The sequence below is a fragment of the Rhinopithecus bieti genome, unplaced genomic scaffold, assembly GCF_001698545.2.
Source record: "Rhinopithecus bieti isolate Rb0 unplaced genomic scaffold, ASM169854v2 scaffold_9581, whole genome shotgun sequence".
NCBI classification, from domain to species: domain Eukaryota; kingdom Metazoa; phylum Chordata; class Mammalia; order Primates; family Cercopithecidae; genus Rhinopithecus; species Rhinopithecus bieti.
The window spans coordinates 1827854-1846564 of record NW_016806413.1 but is presented as its reverse complement, the minus strand read 5'-3'; the positions used below and the strand labels follow the sequence as shown (position 1 = coordinate 1846564).

The 18711-nt window shown below is 42.3% G+C and overlaps 2 protein-coding genes across 6 annotated transcripts in view; both read left to right on the top strand.

Annotated features, from left to right (window-relative positions):
• The window catches only part of ZNF502 (zinc finger protein 502), a 12868-nt gene extending 7435 nt beyond the window's left edge, over window positions 1–5433 (top strand). For all 3 annotated transcript variants that reach the window (XM_017876294.1, XM_017876293.1, XM_017876296.1), the window contains 2 exons: window positions 1815–1928; window positions 2473–5433. In XM_017876294.1, coding sequence (XP_017731783.1) covers window positions 1874–1928; window positions 2473–4052 — 1635 coding nt within the window. In that variant the 5' untranslated portion in view covers window positions 1815–1873 and the 3' untranslated portion in view covers window positions 4053–5433. The remainder of the gene's footprint in view (window positions 1–1814; window positions 1929–2472) is intronic.
• Window positions 5434–11532: 6099 nt separating this feature from the next.
• Window positions 11533–18572, top strand: ZNF501 (zinc finger protein 501). 3 transcript variants are annotated; one of them, XM_017876289.1, is made up of 3 exons: window positions 11533–11645; window positions 14377–14461; window positions 17079–18572. In XM_017876289.1, exon 3 carries the CDS (start codon window positions 17303–17305, stop codon window positions 18116–18118), a length of 816 nt encoding a protein of 271 aa, XP_017731778.1. In that variant the 5' UTR covers window positions 11533–11645; window positions 14377–14461; window positions 17079–17302; the 3' UTR covers window positions 18119–18572. The 3 variants fall into 3 exon arrangements, with proteins under 3 accessions (XP_017731778.1, XP_017731779.1, XP_017731780.1); XM_017876290.1 differs by having other exon boundaries at window positions 11538–11611; XM_017876291.1 differs by lacking the exon at window positions 14377–14461 and having other exon boundaries at window positions 11573–11611.
• The last annotated feature ends 139 nt before the right edge of the window (window positions 18573–18711 follow it).

The window sequence follows — 18711 nt, the reverse complement described above, 5'->3', positions numbered from 1 at the left end:
TTTTGAGATGGAGTCTCGCTCTGTCGCCCAGGCTGGAGTGCAGTGGCGCGATCTTGCCTCACTGCAACCTCTGCCTCCCGGGTTCAAGTGATTCTCCTGCCTCAGACTCCCAAGCAGCTGGGACTACAGGCATGTGCCACCACGCCCAGTTAATTTTTTGTATTTTTAGTAGAGACGGGGTTTCACCATGTTAGCCAGGATGGTCTCGATCTCCTGACCTCATGATCCGCCTGCCTCAGCCTCCCAAAGTGTTGGGATTCCAGACGTGAGCCACCGTGCCTGGCCTACTTTTCCCTTTCACATGTCTAAAGGGGACCCAGACTATATCAGGTCCCCTCTGCTCTACATTCTGTAGCACCCCATACTTGCAGTTTTGTAACTCCCGTATTTGAAATGATTCATTTAATGTCTTTATCCAGCTATGACACAAGTTGGAGCCGGATAGGGTGTCTGGCTTCTTTTTCCAGTGTCTAGCACTGATTAGTCACCCAAATCCCAGTCTGCTTGCATGAGTCTCTGAGTCTCTGTAGGATTGTATAGTAGCTTACAGGTCCCTTTATGTTCTTCCTGTGAATGAGAATCAGGAAAACCCAGATAGGATCTTCTTTTTTTTTTGAGCTGGAGTCTCGCTCTGTCTCCCAAGCTGGAGTGCAATCATGTAATCTTGGCTCGCTGTAGCCTCTGCCTCCTGGGTTCAAGTGATTCTCCCACCTCATTCTCCTGAGTAGCTGGGATTACAGGCACCTGCCATCATGCCCAGCTAATTTTTATATTCTTATGGAGACAGGGTTTCGCCATGTTGGCTAGGCTGGTCTCAAACTCCTAACCTCAGGTGATCCACCTGCCTTGGCCTCCCAAAGTGCTGGGATTACAGGCCTAAGCCACTGCTTCCAGCCAAGTATCTTCTTAAAACTTTAAAGTTCAATGCAAAAGCACAGACTTCACTGAGAAGTCCACAAGACCAAGCTTATTATGTACTTGAGCAGACTTATTTTATTTTTTCATGTCTTCCAAGTTCTTGACTCTGGTAAAATCATCTCTGGATCTTCCCTTTTCCTTGAATAATGCTGCCAGTTCTGCTTCTCACTTCAAGGTTAAATGGAGAGATATTTTGAATGAATAGTTTTGATAATGACATTTTAAAATAAGCATTTACAGAAACTGGTATTTTGCAACTTTTTTGTAAGTCAAAACTTATTTCACAATTAAATTTATTTTGTTTCTTTTTAACTGCAGCCTGTCCTCTGACACTGAGCTATACCTGAAGAAAAACTGTTTAATTGATATGACATCTTGAAGAAAGGACAATCAGTGTGTCTCTAGTTTGTATCAAGTAGATAGCATTCCCTGACACTATCTCAGCCTCTTGGCATTTGGTAGAAGTAGGTAAATCAGACTTAATACACAAGCCTTGCTATGAGGACATTTTGCTATATAACTTTTAACTATATTGACTGGCTTTTCATACAGATTATTGTATGATGGACAGAGTGTACTAATTGATGTGAATATACCTATTCATTTAATCTTTATCATTATAAAAAGTTAATGAATAACATTCTGATTTATTTATCAAGTGCTTAAATGTTTGATAGTATGTTAGTCTGATGTTATCACTTTTTGGACAGCTAACAAATGGGGTGTGAACCTGGGAGGCTACAAGCCAATGCTGATTTTTGCGGATGCTTCCACATTGTTATCCTAAGAGTTATTGTGTGTGTTATTAGATAGTGTTACTAGGCAACAGCTCTTTGTTCTGTTTACTGGGACAGTAATATTCCCTCTCTCCCTGCATCTTTTTTCCCCATGAGCAGGGCTCCCAGTTTTTCAAGCCTGAATTGTTTTCCAATCAAAGTGAAGAGACAGTCTGTGGATGTTGAATATGCAAGGAACTGAAGAGAGAGAGATTAGAAGAGAGACTTGTCCAGGTGAGTGAGCAAGGGACAAGCAGTGGGAGAAATAGCCAGCCAACAGGAAGCCTTTGGAAATTATAGAAGATAAGCTGGGTGAGGCTCAGGAGATAAAATAACTGTCTCTTATGGGGATGTTGGGGGCAGGGGTGGGTGAACATATCTGGAGCCAACTTTTTCCCAGTAGTAATTTTATTCTCATTTCTAGCATTTTCCTGTTTACATTCTCCCAGTCTCCACTCTGGATACAAAGCATTCATGTTTCCTGTCTTGCCCTAATCGTAGCCTATGTGTTGGTTGTTGTTTTTCATTTATCTCCATTGTCTCATTCTCTTGCTCCTTGGGTGTCTGTAGCTACCCCTTCCATGGGATTTCCTCATTAATGGTAATCATATTTCCCTGATACATATCTCTTCTACCAGTTGCAACTCTTAAGTTACTTGCCACACTTGTTGTTACTGGCCCTTCATCATAGGCCATTACTGAGGTCTGCCAAAAGTTAAGGTCAGGGGCCTTCACTCTGCCCTGTATAGGAGATATTCATTCTGCTCTTTTCTTTCAGGCTGGGTAAACAAGAACAAGCCTGCCCCAGAGCAGGATGTCTGTAAAACTGACTCATCAGGGATAGTAGCAAAGAGATTCCAAGAGGATGAATACCAAGATTCTACATTTGAAAAAAAATATGCATGTGAGGGTGTGAAGGAAAACTCTCCTAGGGAGATTGCTGAATCATGCCTTTTCCAGGAAGGAGGTTTTGGGGGAATAACTTTCATCCACAAAGAAGCACCCCCTGAAATTAGTAGTCAAAACTATAATTTTGAGAAAAGCTTGCTTTTGACCTCAAGCCTTGTTACACGTCTCAGGGTTTCTACAGAAGAGAGTCTGCATCAGCGGGAAACAAGTAATGTACACACCAATGATTTTTCAGACCAAAGTAAATGTCCAACTCTCTTCACACAGAAGAAATCTTGGAAATGTAATGAATGTGGAAAAACCTTTACTCAGGGCTCATCCCTTACCCAACACCAGAGAACTCATACTGGAGAGAGACCCTATGCATGTGAGGAATGTGGGAAAGCCTTTAGTCGTAGTTCATTCCTTGTTGAACATCAAAGAATTCACACTGGAGTGAAACCATATGGATGTGAGCAGTGTGGGAAAACATTTCGATGTCGATCATTTCTTACTCAGCATCAAAGAGTTCACACTGGAGAGAAACCTTATAAATGTAATGAATGTGGGAATTCCTTCCGCAATCACTCACATCTCACTGAACACCAGAGAATTCACACTGGAGAGAAACCTTATAAATGTAATAGATGTGGGAAGGCATTCAATCAGAATACACACCTTATTCATCATCAGAGAATTCACACTGGTGAGAAGCCTTATGTATGCAGTGAATGTGGCTCTTCTTTTCGAAAACACTCAAATCTTATACAACATCAGAGAATTCACACTGGGGAAAAACCCCATAAATGTGATGAATGTGGGAAAACTTTCCAAACAAAGGCAAACCTCTCTCAGCATCAGAGAATTCATACTGGAGAGAAACCCTATAAATGTAAAGAATGTGGCAAAGCGTTTTGTCAGAGCCCATCTCTTATTAAACACCAGCGAATTCATACTGGAGAAAAACCATATAAGTGTAAGGAATGTGGCAAAGCATTTACTCAGAGCACCCCACTCACTAAACATCAGAGAATACACACGGGGGAGAGACCATACAAATGCAGTGAATGTGGTAAAGCCTTCATTCAGAGCATTTGCCTTATTCGGCATCAGAGAAGTCACACTGGAGAAAAACCCTATAAATGCAATGAATGTGGAAAGGGCTTTAATCAGAACACCTGCCTCACTCAGCATATGAGAATTCATACTGGAGAGAAGCCCTATAAATGTAAAGAATGTGGGAAAGCCTTTGCTCATAGCTCATCTCTTACTGAACATCATAGAACTCACACTGGTGAGAAGCTCTATAAATGTAGTGAGTGTGAGAAAACTTTTCGCAAGTATGCACACCTTAGTGAACATTACAGAATTCACACTGGTGAGAAGCCTTATGAGTGCATCGAGTGTGGAAAGTTCTTCAGACATAGTTCAGTCCTTTTCAGACATCAGAAACTTCACAGTGGTGAATAATGCGGGCATTTAGGTTATGACAGTTTCTCTAGTGAGGATGACTATGAATCTGACTGGGAGTAGAGGGGCAGGTAGAGTTCCTGGAGGGAAGGAAGAAGGAGCCTTGGCTACTGTACTCTGAGAGGAATGTTTCCAGAAATGGAGGTGAGAGCTTAGGGAATGCAGAGCCTACTTGAGGTGGGGATCTGGGAATACAGGGTAGAAAGAAATTCCTGCTTTTCAGATAAAGCCTACACATTGCCACTGCCTCCCCATGTGACTCTTAAAGCTTGAGAGGGCATTTGTTAAGTTAGCACTTCTGCTAACTTTACTACACCCTGCCCCATCTTCTGACTTGTCACCCATTTTCGTTGGCTGGCAGGTTGAGATGTTTTTCCTAAACACTGCCTGTCAGTGTGAAGTGGCACAGTTCTGATGTAGTGCTAAGTCTAGCCTCCAGATTTGAGGCAGCCCTGACCATGCTACCATGGGGGAAGCTCCCAACCTGTGGAAGTGGTCCTATAAAGAGGAGACGGAAACAAATAAGAACCAAAAAAAAAAAAAAAAAAAAAAAAAAAAAAAAAAAATCCATATTCATTAAAAAAAAAGGAGATATAAAGCAACAACTGGGCTAACCTCTATAGATCTGCCAGTAAAGAAGGTCTTTCCTCATTCTTCCAAGCTTTGTGGTGACTCAGAGCTAAGAATGAAACAGGAGACCAAGTTAGAATTCATGATGTTGGTTTATGGGAAGGCAGTCATACCTGTTCAGAGAACCAGTAAGACCCAGTATCTATCTCAGAGGAATAATGGTTACCCAGGAAGGAAATGGTCTGCTCAAGTGACAAGCCTCAGAACAGGAAGCCTGCATGCAACTGAGCAAGTCACCTACATAACCCTGCCTGTGCTAAGGTGTACACCTGTCTATTGTAACTTTGCCTAGGCTCTTGGTATACAGAGACCAGAGGAGAGAGACCCACTAGGACTAACAGCATCCTAACAAAGTGATATTTAGTTTGTTGGTCTTTAGGAGAAAGCATTAGTAATGAAAGAAGATAGAATTTTCAGTTGATTGGACGTTGGGGCCGCTTAAGAAAGTGTTGACATTTGTCATGGAATGATTTTGGAAAGACTTCTAAAACAATCTTTTTCAAATCCCTGAAAATCAGGATAGCACATTTTGCCACTGACTGTGACAGTATTTTATTCTTTTGAGAGAAATGACATAGTTTTCCCTTTATTTCCCAAATTCCTTTCATGTTCTTAACTGCTACCCAGAAATTGAGCTCCAGAAGATTGAGGATAGCCTTTGACTGGTATTTAAAATAGTTTCTAAGCTGTGAAGCTTATAGCATTTTTAAAGTATGGCTATTAAAAACACTAAATTAAGTTGATTCTGGAATACTTGGTTATTTGGAACTCATCGATTTTTCTAGAGCAATTGCCTTCTAGGGATAGGTTTGGGCCATGAATTACCATTAATGGGAATATGGTATAAATATATATCTTTTTTCTATGAAGATTATGTTCTTAAAACCTACCACCAATGAAGTCATAATTGAGGAAATTAATACATTATGGGTAAAAATACTGTAAAAGCTTTCTAAATATGTTCATGAAAATATTATTTTACCAAAACAAACTATTTATACCTCCTAGATAAAACACTGTATAATTAATTACTGGCACATAATACATGTTCAGTAAATATTTATTTCATGAGTTAATATATCAACCATTCCCCAACAGAATCTTTCTTGGAACTTCCTGATGAATATTTATAGCAATATTCGTACACCATCTTGAGAATTATGAGTGGAGACTAGAGAGAATAGGGAGAGTTTTCTTAACAAAGAAACAAGAAAACTTTAAAGATATCTTGGGAGGCTGAGGCACGGAGAATCACTTGAACCTGGGAGGTGGAGGCTGCAGTCAGCCGAGATTGTGCCTGTGCACTCCAGCCCTGGGAGGACCAGAGTGAGGACTTTTTTCTCAAAAAAAAAAAAAAAAAAGATACGTATAAGTTTCTTGGTGGGAAAAAATTTTCTCAAAATGGAACATGACTTGATCCCTGGAATTTTTAATTCTCAGGCTGAGAAAGAATTCTGGGCATGTTTTCACATCACATTCTGGGGAAACAAAGGTAAATAACTGGTCCTTCCACTACCATGACCACATATTCTCACACTTGCACTTATGTGCTCTGATTTTCTCTCAGTTGCTGACCCATGATGTGCCTAGTCACTCCAGTGTGGCCCCAAACCTAGGCATTGCCCTCACCCTCAATTTTCCCTCTTACTCAATCTTCATATCCATTTAACCACTATGTCCTGTTGAAGTTATCTCCTATCTCTGGAAGCCATCTCCACTGCAATTGTAGTCCAGTCCCCTACTCCTTTAATTTTAATTCTTTTTTTTTTTTTTTTTTTTTTTTGAGACAGGATCTCACTCTGTTGTCCAGGCTGGAATGCAATGGCATGGTCTCTGCTTACTGCATACCCTACCTCCCAGGCTTAAGCGGTCCTCCCATTTCAGCCTTCCAAGTAGCTGGGACTACAGGCATGTGCCACTATGCTTGGCTAATTTTTCTATTTTTTTTTGTAGAGATGGGGTTCACCATGTTGCCCAGGCTGGCCTTGGACTCCTGGGCTTAAGCAGTGTGCCTGCCTCAGCCACCCAAAGTGCCAGGATTATAGGCATGAGCCACTGTGCCTGGACTTCCTATTTTGAAATGTATCTTACAGTCTTCCGGTTTCTTGCCCCACTACGCCATTTTCACATTTCCTCTTGATCTTTGTAAGCATAACTGGCTACTTATTGTTTTCAGAATAAAGTACTAGTCCTTTAAAGAGGCATGTAAGGCCCCTCATCTGGCCCATGCCTGAATTGCCATCCCCAGCTGCCATTCCTTGCCTGGCATGTTCTATTCCATAGTTCAAATTCCTGTGATTCTGGAATATCACCTCTGGACTCTACTTTGGCACTTTTGCACAAACTGTTCCTGTTGCCTCAATTCCCTTCCCTGCTTCTGCTTGCCTGCAGAACTCCCATTTTTCACTTAGGAATGTGCTCAGGCAGTATCTCAAAGCTGTCTCTAACCTCATGGATGTTTTATTCTGTCTTGCTTTTTTCATCATTTTATTATGTTACATTATAATAGTTTGTTCACACATCTTTCCTTTTGTCAGCTTTGCTAGGGAAGGAACAATGTGAAATTTGTTTACCTTTGTATCAACAGTGCCTGCTACTTAGGAGGTGCTCAATAAGTATTTTTTAAACTCAACTGAAGAGTCAGACATTTCTGTGTGCCAGTCTGCAGGTTGTGACTTAGGTCCCCAGTTGTCAGCAGGAAGGAGGCATGGTGAGTATGTGTATCCATGAAGTGTCTGCCAGGAGCAAGAATTCTGCAACTTTCCCTAAGATAAGGTATGTGGTTTTATTAAACAGAAGATCCCATAAAAAAACAGTATTTTTCAATTAGAGATTTAAAAGTCCTATCACAATTTAACAAAATGCTTTCAATTATATTGATGTCAGGGTCAGCAGGAGGAGGAAAATGCATGCAACTGCAGAGACATACCTGTGTCAACTGGAATAGCTATGAAATAGTAAATGGGAATGGAAGAGTAATGCTGGCCTAGCAGGAGGGCATTTGGAGCTTACAAATCTTAAAGTGCGCCAGGCATGGTGGCTCGCACCTATAATCCCAACTACTCAGGAGTCTGAGGTGGGATGATTGATTCAGGCCAGGCGTTCGAGAGCATCCTGTGGAACATAGCAAGACCTTGTCTCTTAAAAAAAAAAAAGAAAAGAAAAAAAAGAAAAAAACAAAGGCCAGGTATGGTGGTGCATGCCTATAGTCCTAGCTATTCTGGATGCTGAGCCTGAGGTGGAAGGATTGCTTGAGCCCAGGTGTTTGGAGCTGCAGTGAGCTAGGATCACGCCACTGCACTCTAGCCTATGTGTCAGAGAGTGAGACCCTCTCTCTTAAAAAAAAAAAAAAAAAAAAAAAAGTTCCAAAGTGGAAGCACTTCCTGAGATTTTGGGCTCTGGGATGATAAAGAATTTGAGTGTCTTGCTTATTGTGCACTGAAATTTAATTCATGACTTCAGAAGGACACAGTGGGATGGAGCCACATCAGATCCTCAGAACAAAAGAGGAAAGATGTGATTGGGGTTGCTCAAGACTACACAACCAGTGTCAGATGAGGTTCAAACTGCAGTGTCTTTGCATTTCATTCACTTTTCCCTGTATTGGTTATACCTCTATTCCATATGCCTCTTTATCTTTTGTAGAACTGACCACTTTTTTTTGTTGTTAGAAAGTTTCTGAGATGGTTTCACTCTGTTGCCCAGGCTGGAGTGCAGTAGCATGATCCTAGCTCACTGTAGCCTAGACCTCCCAGGCTCAAGTGATTCTCTCACCTCAGCCTCCCAAGTAGTTGGGACTACAGGTGTGAACTACCATGCCTGCCTACTTTTTAAAAAGTTTATTTTATGGCCAGGTGCGGTGGCTCACGCCTGTACTCACAGCGTTTGGGAGGCAAAGGCAGGCGGATCACGAGGTCAGGAGTTCGAGACCAGCCTGACCAACATGGTGAAACCCCGTCTCTACTAAAATACAAAATTAGCCAGGCATGGTGGTGCGTGCCTGTAATCCCAGCTACTCAGGAGGCTGAGGCAGGAGAATGGCTTGAACCTGGGAGGCGGAGGTTGCAGTGAGCCAAGATCATGCCACTGCACTCCAGCCTGGGTGACAGAGCAAGAGTCTGTCTCAAAAAAAAGTTTATTTTATTTTATTTTTTGGTACAGACAGGTTCTTGCTATGTTACCCAGGCTTATCACAAACTCCTGCCCTCAGATGATCCTCCTATCTCAGACTCCCTTACAGGCCTGAGCCACTGCATCCAGCCTAGAATTGACCACTTAGTGCTCCAGTCTTTTCCTTATCCTGAGGATGTGAGGAGCTCACTTGTATAAGATTGAGAAGGTTTTTGTTCTCAGAATCTCACTTTCCTGAGTGTGAGGGTGACAAGTAAGTTGATTATACCTTTTGGCCCCTACTTTTTCTACATAAGGTAGAAACCTAATCTTGACCATATGTGGCATTAGTTTCATTTCTTTTATCCACTGGCCACATGAGGGCTAAGGTTATTTTAGTGTTATGGAATGTTTTTGGTGTGCATCCCTACCGTCTATTTTACACCTCATTGAAAGAAGCTCAGCCCAAACTGCTATTAAACTCCAGATTACGGTTTCTAGTAACCTGCTCTACCTAGGGTACCTCACTCCAGACAATGTCCTCCACACACTAGAGCCTGCTGACTTGGAGATTCTTTGAAGCCTGATGTTTGGGGAATGAATAATTAGACCTAGGCTCTCTGGCCTGTGAGATGTTAGGGCTGGAGGGAAGAACTTGCTATCTGATTTCAAACAAGTGCTGAGAATGTGACACTTGGAAAGAGAAACTTAACGTTATTGTTACATGGCATATCAACTGACAATTTTACGAAGTGTCACTTTTTAGCCAAAGATAGTGATGGCCCCAGTCTGTGGCACCACCATTCCTGATTTGTGTCCAATAGGGACTCCATTTTGGGAAAACTGCGAATCTGAAGACTGGAATGGATAATTTTTTTTTTTTTTTGAGACGGAATCTCGCTCTGTAGCCCAGGCTGGAGTGCAGTGGCACGATCTCGGCTCACTGCAAGCTCCGCCTCCTGAGTTCACGCCATTCTCCTGCCTCAGCCTCCGGAGTTGCTGGGACTACAGGCGCCCACCACCACGTTCGGCAATTTTTTTTTTGTATTTTTTTAGTAGAGACGGGGTTTCATCACGTTAGCCAGGATGGTCCTGATCTCCTGACTTCGTGATCCACCCGCCTCGGCCTCCCAAAGTGCTGGGATTACAGGCGTGAGCCACTGCACCCGGCCAATTTTTTTTTTTTTTTTTTAAGGTGGAGTCTGGCTCTGTCGCCCAGGCTGGAGTGCAGTGGCATGATCTCGGCTCACTGCATCTCGCCTCCCAGGTTCAAGCGATTCTCCTACCTAACCCTCCTGAGTAGTTGGGATTACAGGGGCGCACCACCACACCCGATTATTTTGTGTATTTTTAGTAGAGACGGGGTTTTGCCATGTTGGTCAGGCTGGTCTCAAACTCCTGACCTCGTGATCCGTCCTCCATGGCCTCCCAAAGTGCTGGGATTACAGGCATGAGCCACCACCCCTGGCCTGGAATGGATAATTTCTCTGCTGCATCTGATTAATTTACTCAGCAAGTGTTCACTACTATATGCTGCACACTAGGGATATGATGGTATGCACACAGCCCCGTTGTCCTGAGCTTGCAGATCAATTGGAATGCTTGGAAGTGAATAAGGTACTCTCCACTCATGCCTTTATCTCTGGACTTTACCTGTCAAGATGAGCCCATGTGTGCAAATATTTCCTGAGTTAGGGCCAGCAAGATCTGAAGTTTTGTAGAAAGGGATGAGTGTGCTACCTTGAGGCCCTGAAAGGTCACTGAAGCCAAAGCCGAACAATAGGCACTGGAGCTGGGATTTGAGAAGCAGATAATAGTCCTAACATTTACTGAAGATTTAAAAAATACTAGATGTTAGTAATTCACACGTATTAACCTCATTTAATCCTCACAACAACCCTATGGTACCATTATTATACCTGGTAAGTGAGGAAGCAGGCACAGAGAGGTAAAATTGCAAAGTTCATACACTGAGAATCAGGGATTTGAGCCCAAAGCAGTGCTTTTTTTTTTTTTTTTTTTTTTTTCTGAGACAGTCTCACTCTGTCACCCAGGCTGGAGTGCAGTGGCTCGATCTCGGCTCACTGCAACCTCCCGCTCCCAGGTTCAAGTGATTCTTGCGCCTCAGCCTCCGGAGTGGCTGGGATTACAGGCGCCTACCATCACACCCGGCTGATTTTTGTATTTTTAGTAGAGACGGGGTTTCTCCATGTTGGGCACGCTGGTCTCGAACTTCTGACTTCAGGTGATCCGCCCGCCTCGGCCTCCCAAAGTGCTGGGATTACAGGCGTGAGCCACCGCGCCTAGCCTGTACAGCTTTTTTTTTTTTTTTTTTGGCCACCTGAACAAAGATCCTGGGTCAGTAAGGTGTCAGGGGTTTTTGTGAGGAGGTCAATTTTCTTCCAGGTGAGGATGTGTGTGAGTAAGGTGGAAGCCAGTTTTGTGAAAAGCCTTGAGAATCCCCAAAGGACAGTAACATAGGAAGTTAAATGCGGCGGACTTGCAGGATGAACTGATGCACAGTAAGAGCTCCTTGTGGTCGACCCTTCTGACTTCCATTCCGTTTCCCTGTACTGGAAGACGCAAGTCAGGTGGGCTCGCAGGTTGTTTCTGCAAGCGCCTTATCCCGCACAGCACCGAAACCCGAAACCCGTAGCTGCGTCGGGGGGAGGAACCACAGAGAGGAAGCCGCTCCCGCCTTCCTAGAGCGGAGACTGCGGTGGTTATTGGCCGAGGCGCGGACTGCTGACGTCACGCCGGCGGGACGCCTCCGGAAATTACTCCCTTCCACAGGGCAGCACCCAGGCACCTGTTGCAAGGTTCGTGAGGGGAGCGCCGTGGGAAGTGTGCATGGTGAGCGGTTTCCGCTGTGCCGGGCTGCTGCGGGTCGGTTCCAGCGCCTCCCTCGGGAGGCAGGGCGTCTTCCTTCCTGGAGGGCCTTTGGAGCGGAGGCCCGAGGCCTAGGGCAAACTTGCCATGAAGGGAGGAGAGGCTGTTCGAGAGCCCTGGGCTGGGAGTCGGGGGACATGGGTTCGATTTGTACATACTTGAGCAAGTTAGTGAACTTCTGGGCACTTCAGTTTTCTGATTTCCAGAAGTAAATACTGTTTCTTGCCTTGCCGTTTTCCAAAGTTGTGCGGGTTGAAATAAGTATATGCAATAATTATCCACTTCCCTTCATTATTTATTCTTCTCTAACAGCAACAAAATAGGTACTGTATGAAGACATACAGACTCAATACTTTAACAGCAGGCACTATTTATCGAATGCTTACCAGCTGGCATTCTTCTAAGTAGTTGCCATGTAGTAACCCACTTATTCATTACCACAACCCTATAGAGTGGTTATTTTTATCGTCTCCATTTAACAATTGAAAAAACTGGTGCAAAAAAAGGTTAAGTAACTTGTTCAAAAGTCCTAGCCCCAGAGCCCATGCCATACTTGTAAGTTTGGTGGAGGAAGGCAGAGTGTAATCAGACTAGAAAGTCCTGCAGTGGAAACTTGTAAAATTCTTTGAGAATGTAGATGAGGAAGTGCCTTGGAAAAGTCAAGAAAAATTTCCCACATGGAAGAGGTGTGGAGGTTCACATTTGAGCTAAATATTAAAGGTTGACTGCAAGTTTGAAAATAATTGCTGGCTTATTTGACCAAATGGGGGAAAAAAAGAGAAGTTTGAAAATAATAATTAAACAGTTTGTTCAGTGTCAGTTAAGAGATGCTAGTAGATTGGGATATATTAGACAGGAAACCAGGTTCCTGCCTTTGAATACAGTGTTCTTTACATTAGGAGGGGTTCTTGAAACCTTTCCCTTATGAAGGGTCCTTAACATCTCACAGCAGATACTCCTCACAAAAAGGCAATCCTCTTGTTATTTTCGAGAAATTCCCCCAATTCTAATTGGAGGATAACTGACAGGAAGTTTCCCTGCTGTTGATTCAGTGTGGGGAAAAGAAAGAAAGATCAGACTGTTACTGTGTCTAAATAGAAAGAAGTAGACATAAGAGACTCCATTTTGTTCTGTATTTGAGATGCTGTTAATCTGTGACCCCACCTCCAACCTTGTCCTTGCAAGAGACATGTGCTATGGTGACTCAAGGTTTAAAGGATTTTGGGCTGTGCAGGGTGTACTTTGTTAAACAAGTGCCTGAAGGCAGCTTGCTAGTTAAAAGTCGTCACCATTCTCTTAATCTCAAGTACCCAGGGACACGCACACTGCCAAAGGTCGCAGGGACCTCTGCCTAGGAAAGCTAGGTATTGTCCAAGGTTTCTCCCCATGTGATAGTCTGAAATATGGCCTTGTGGGAAGGGAAAGACCTGATCATCCCCCAGCCTGGCACCCGTGAAGGGTCTGTGCTGAGGAGGACTAGTACAAGAGGAAAGAAGGCCTCTTGGCGGTTGTTGGCAGTTGAGATAGAGAAAAGCATCTGCCTCCTGCCCGTATCTGGGCAATGAATGGAACATCTCGGTATAAAACCCGATTGTATGTTCTGTTTACTGAGAAAGGAGAAAACCGCCTTAGGGCGAAAGGCGGGACTTGCTAGCGCAATGCTGCTCTTTATGCCCTGAAAAGGTTTATGGAGGTGTTTACATATGCATATCAAGGCACAGCACTTTTCCTTAAACTTATGTCACAGAGATCTTTATTCATATGTCTTACTGCTGACTTTCTCCTTACAATGATCCTATTATCCTGCCACTTCCTTTTCTTTAAGATGGTAAAGATAATTATCAATAAATACTAAGGGAACTCAGAGACTGGTGCTGGCGTGGGTCCTCTGTATGCTGAGCGCCGGTCCCCTGGGCCCACTTTTTCTTTGTCTATACTTTGTCTCTGTGTCTCATTTCTTTTCTCAAGTCTCTCGTTCCACCTAACGAGAAACGCCCACAGGTGTGGAGGGGTAGGCCACCCCTTCATTCAGCCTGTTCTTAACAAGACCCACTCACCTCACTGCTAGCTCCTTTAGTACTTTTCAAATAAATGAATAAACAGACTCAATCAAAGATGGACTGGAAAGGCTTGATTTTAGGTTTTTGCTCTTTTCCCATCTATATAGAATCAAAGCATCATAGAATGTTGATATTAGAAGAAGCTTTAAATATTATCTAGCTTTTCACTTTCATTTAACAAATAAGAAATGGATGAGACTGAGTGACCTGCGTTAGGTCACTGAAGAAATTGGTGGCAGAACTGAGACTAGGATCCACACCTCTTGACTGAGTCTATTACTGGTCCTGCCCTCTGTTGTAGCCCTGCAGCCTTTGACTTTTGGAATAAATGGCTTTTCCAGTAGGCTTAGGGGAGCCATTGGGCTCCAACCTTATCTCCTATAAAGAAATTTTTACCCCTAGATGCTTAGTCCTTAGAACGACCTGCCCTCTTTGTGCATTGCCACAGAGCTCTGAAGTGTACCCACTCACTAATTTTGTCATTGGAGATTCTTCTCTAGGATAATAACAACATTCTTTCATTTAAACTTAAAATGGTCGTTTGGTTAGAGATGGGATGTTCTTGAGTTACCCCGAATCCAGAATATGTAGAAAGTCGGCTGGTAATTTATGGGTGGCTCTTTTTCCTCCCTCAGCACCTCAAATTCCTACCTTTCCTCAAGAGAAGAGCCCCCAGGAGAAAAGCCAGTATTGCTTGTGTGCCTAACAACCTGTCTCTTGGTAAGTTAACTCTAACTAGAGAGTCCAGGATGGTGGTTGTTGTGAGACTGCCATCAGAAGTGATGGGACCCACCATTGTCCACTATATGTGGACCCAGGAGACTGAAAATGTAGAACCACGCAGAAATGGGTACCATTTTACTCAAATCAGTGAGAGTGGCCCACTGTGAAAAAGGCTATGGAATAATTGGTTAGAGTGCACTGAGTTCTTATCAGAGTACCTGAACTGAAGACTCTACAGTCATCTGGTAGCACATCTTTAAACCACTTACTGAACTGCTAAGTATGATGCCTTAATGATGTAGTGGTTGGATCTAGGAATATAGGTAGTAAATTATTGGAAGACCCATTGCAAATGTAATTAGGTATTTCCTCAGAGAATATGGAATGGGTTTCTGGCCGTGTTTAGAACAAGAGCTTAAGTTACTGCAACTGATACTGTCACTGGCTATCAAAAGGCAACATGGAGCCTGGGTGTCTGTCAAACTTAGTAAAATAATTCTGGGTAAATTGTATTCTTAGGTTATGGGAACTCTGTGAAGAGAATATGACTGTGTCCTGAAGAATTTGGTCTAGTTTAATATGTATGCATAATATATGAACACTTAATGTATGTATCTATGTTTATATGCATCAAGAGATACCTAGAAGAAAGTCCATCAACATACTAACTCTATTTTCTGTGACTGGGTTTCAAGTGATTTCCTCTTTGGAGTAGCTGACCATTTAATAGAATGAGCATGCATTCTTTGTATGATAAGATAAAACCTTTTATTTTGGAAAATATGAGTAAAGGAATTAAAAATGTGCTTAGAGTTTTGGTTTTACATCTAGTTGCTTAAACCAACTGGAGTTTGTTTTTGTATATAGCATATCCATGCTGTAAGTTAATACATCAGATAAAGATAGGTTTAGGTAAGATAGTCAACATATTTAACAAACAGTATGGTACAGGCATTGCCCAAGCAGGTAGTTGTGAACAATTTGTACAGATATACCAGTATGTATCAGTTGACTCTCAGCCCCGATAGATCCATATGTACCAACATGAAGAGATCTCTAAGACACATTTTTTAGTGGGAAATAAAAGCAAATTGCAGGGCAGAACCTGTAGAACTATTTCATTTATGTAAAGAGAATTAAGTGCTATATATGTGTAGAAAAATATGAAGAAAAAAGGAATGAAAGAAGATACTCCAAACTTGATAATCAAGGAACAGGTTTATTTTGCTAACAAAAATTTTCTTTTAGGGACGAGGTCTTGCTCTGTCCTAGCTGGAGTGCAGTGGTGTGATCATGGCATACTCCAGCCTCAACATCCTGGGCTCAAGTGATTTTCCCACCTCAGCCTGCTGAGTAGCTGGGACTACAGGTGCACATGACCACACCCAGCTAATTGTTTATTTTTTGTGGAGACAGTATCTCACTATGTTGCCTAGGTTGCTTTTAAACTCCTGGCGTCAAGTGATCCTCCTGCCTCAGCCTCTCAAAGTGTTGAGATGATAGGTGTGAGCCACCATGCCTGGCCTATCTTATATACTTCTATATTATCTAAATATTTTAAAGTGAGGATATATCGTTGTGTAATTTACATGATTAGAAAACTAAGACAAAAATGGGCCTCAGAGAAAAAGAATGTGTTAGTGTCTCCAGCACCTACTAGGGAAGAGGTTGCTCTGATGTGTAGCACCTGAATATTCATTCTTTAATTCCGTGTAGCTTATTTAGGGCACCAGGGTTTCAAAATTTGATGATCATTTAGTTATAATCAATTAAATATTTTGTTCTTTCTCCAGTTCTTTGTTTCCCAAAGAGTGCTCTAATGACAATGATTTGGTTCACATACTGTTTTTCTAAAGTCCAGAGAATGTGTTAACCAGCTCTATATTGAGCACAAACGTTTTTCATTGTAAATAAATAAAGTGACTTTATTTTCTCTCTCATTCCCCTTATAAATCTGATTAGTATACTTCAGATTCTGAAGTATTTCTTTTGCTACAAAGGTGAGGGCCAGCACCTGGACCATGATGCTGTTGTCAAGTTACTGTCCAATTAAACCTTCTACTTTAAGGACCACTTCTGTAATTTTCCTGAAACAAAAGAGTAATATCTTACTTTCTTCCAGTAAGCAGGACTCTAGTTTTCAAACCTGTAGGTTTCCAGTTAGACTTAAGGAGAGAACTATTGATGGTGAATGTTGTGGAGAGAAAGAGAGATCCAGTAAGACACCTGTAAAGGTGACTGAATAAGGAAGGACTGGTGAGATAGCCCTAGTGAAAGTTACAGCCTGAATCATATTTGAAGTTTTAGAAGGGAAACTCTTTGATTATCACTAGTCTGCCATGATTATAGGCAACCTAAGGAAATAGAATTATAATTCCTCTGTTTTTTGAGGAGTAGAGACTAAGTGGACAGTAAGTTTCCCTAACACTTATATGTCCAAGTCTAGTATACTTATTCCTTTCATATTTTCCAGTTATTTATCACTGTGGATGCAAATCTGAATGATCCCAAATTACCTGGGTTAGTTTTTAGTATTTGATTGTTTCAGAATCAATTGTGATATGGAATTTTATAGAATTCCTAATACCTGTCACAACTTAATCTCTCTCTTCAGAGAGGCTGATCATTAGGGGTTGACTTTTGGAGAAGTTGAGAATGCAGGCTGAACAAGGAAGAGGAAGGGGAATCCTGCAAGGATGAATGAGAGGACAGCAATGCATGTGTGACGTGTGTGAGTACACACACACAGTAACCTTTCCTAGAACAGTCTTACTCTAATGATAATCATCTGTGAGGAAAAAAAAATTTTGTAAGTATGAATTTGGTGTTACAAGCAGCATGAATTCCAGCCAAATATCACTCAAAATGAAACATCGGAGAGTTAACATGCAGAAGAAACCTTCAAAGTGTAGTGAATGTGGAAAGTTCTTTACTCAGAGATCATCTCTTACCCAGCACCAGAGGATTCACAGAGGAGAGAAGCCCTATGTGTGCAGTGAATGTGGAAGTTGTTTCTGTAAACAGTCAAATCTTACTCAACATCTGAGAATCCATACGGGAGAGAAACCTTATAAATGTAATGAATGTGAGAAAGCCTTTCAAACAAAAGCAATTCTTGTTCAGCATCTGAGAATTCATACTGGAGAGAAACCCTATAAATGCAATGAATGTGGAAAAGCCTTTTGTCAGAGCCCATCCCTTATTAAACACCAGCGAATTCATACTGGAGAGAAACCGTATAAATGCACAGAATGTGGCAAAGCCTTCAGTCAGAGCGTATGCCTTACTCGTCATCAGAGAAGTCATTCTGGAGATAAACCTTTTAAGTGTAATGAATGTGGGAAAGCCTTTAATCAGAGTGTGTGTCTCATGCAGCATCAGAGAATTCATTCAGGAGAGAAACCCTACACATGCATTGAATGTGGCAAAGCCTTCACTCAGAACTCTTCCCTTGTTGAACATGAAAGGACTCACACCGGAGAGAAACTTTATAAGTGTAGTGAGTGTGAAAAAACTTTCCGCAAACAAGCACACCTTAGTGAGCATTACAGAATTCATACTGGAGAAAAACCTTATGAGTGTGTTGGATGTGGGAAATCCTTTAGGCACAGTTCAGCACTTCTTCGACATCAGAGGCTTCATGCTGGAGAGTAAAATTTGGAATGTAATGACTATGGAAAGATTTGTATGAAAGCACCTTTTTTTCTCCTAAATTCCTAGGAATGTAAGACTCAATCTGTAGCTAGTATGAATATTTTGTATTTTGAACAAAAAATGTTGTGTCCTAATGTGTCCTAGTCTGGAGTTTGATGCCTTATCTGCTGCTTAGTGGGTGTAACCTTATCCCTTCTGAGCCTCAGTTTACCCATCCCCCAATAGAAAAATGGGGATGTTTCCTAGGGTTGTCCTGAGAATAAAATGAGTTCTGCATGACAGTTAACTGCCATTAATTAGCCATTCTAAAAGTTTATTTACAATATCAAAATCTGACAAGTAAATCAGCATTGTTGTTTGGTTCTCAATGTATTATTTCTTAAGAACATTTTGAGGCCGGGCGCGGTGGCTCAAGCCTGTAATCCCAGCACTTTGGGAGGCCGAGACGGGTGGATCACAAGGGCAGGAGATCGAGACCATCCTGGCTAACACCGTGAAACCCCGTCTCTACTAAAAAATACAAAAAACTAGCCGGGCGAGGTGGCGGGCGCCTATAGTCCCAGCTACTCGGGAGGCTGAGGCAGGAGAATGGC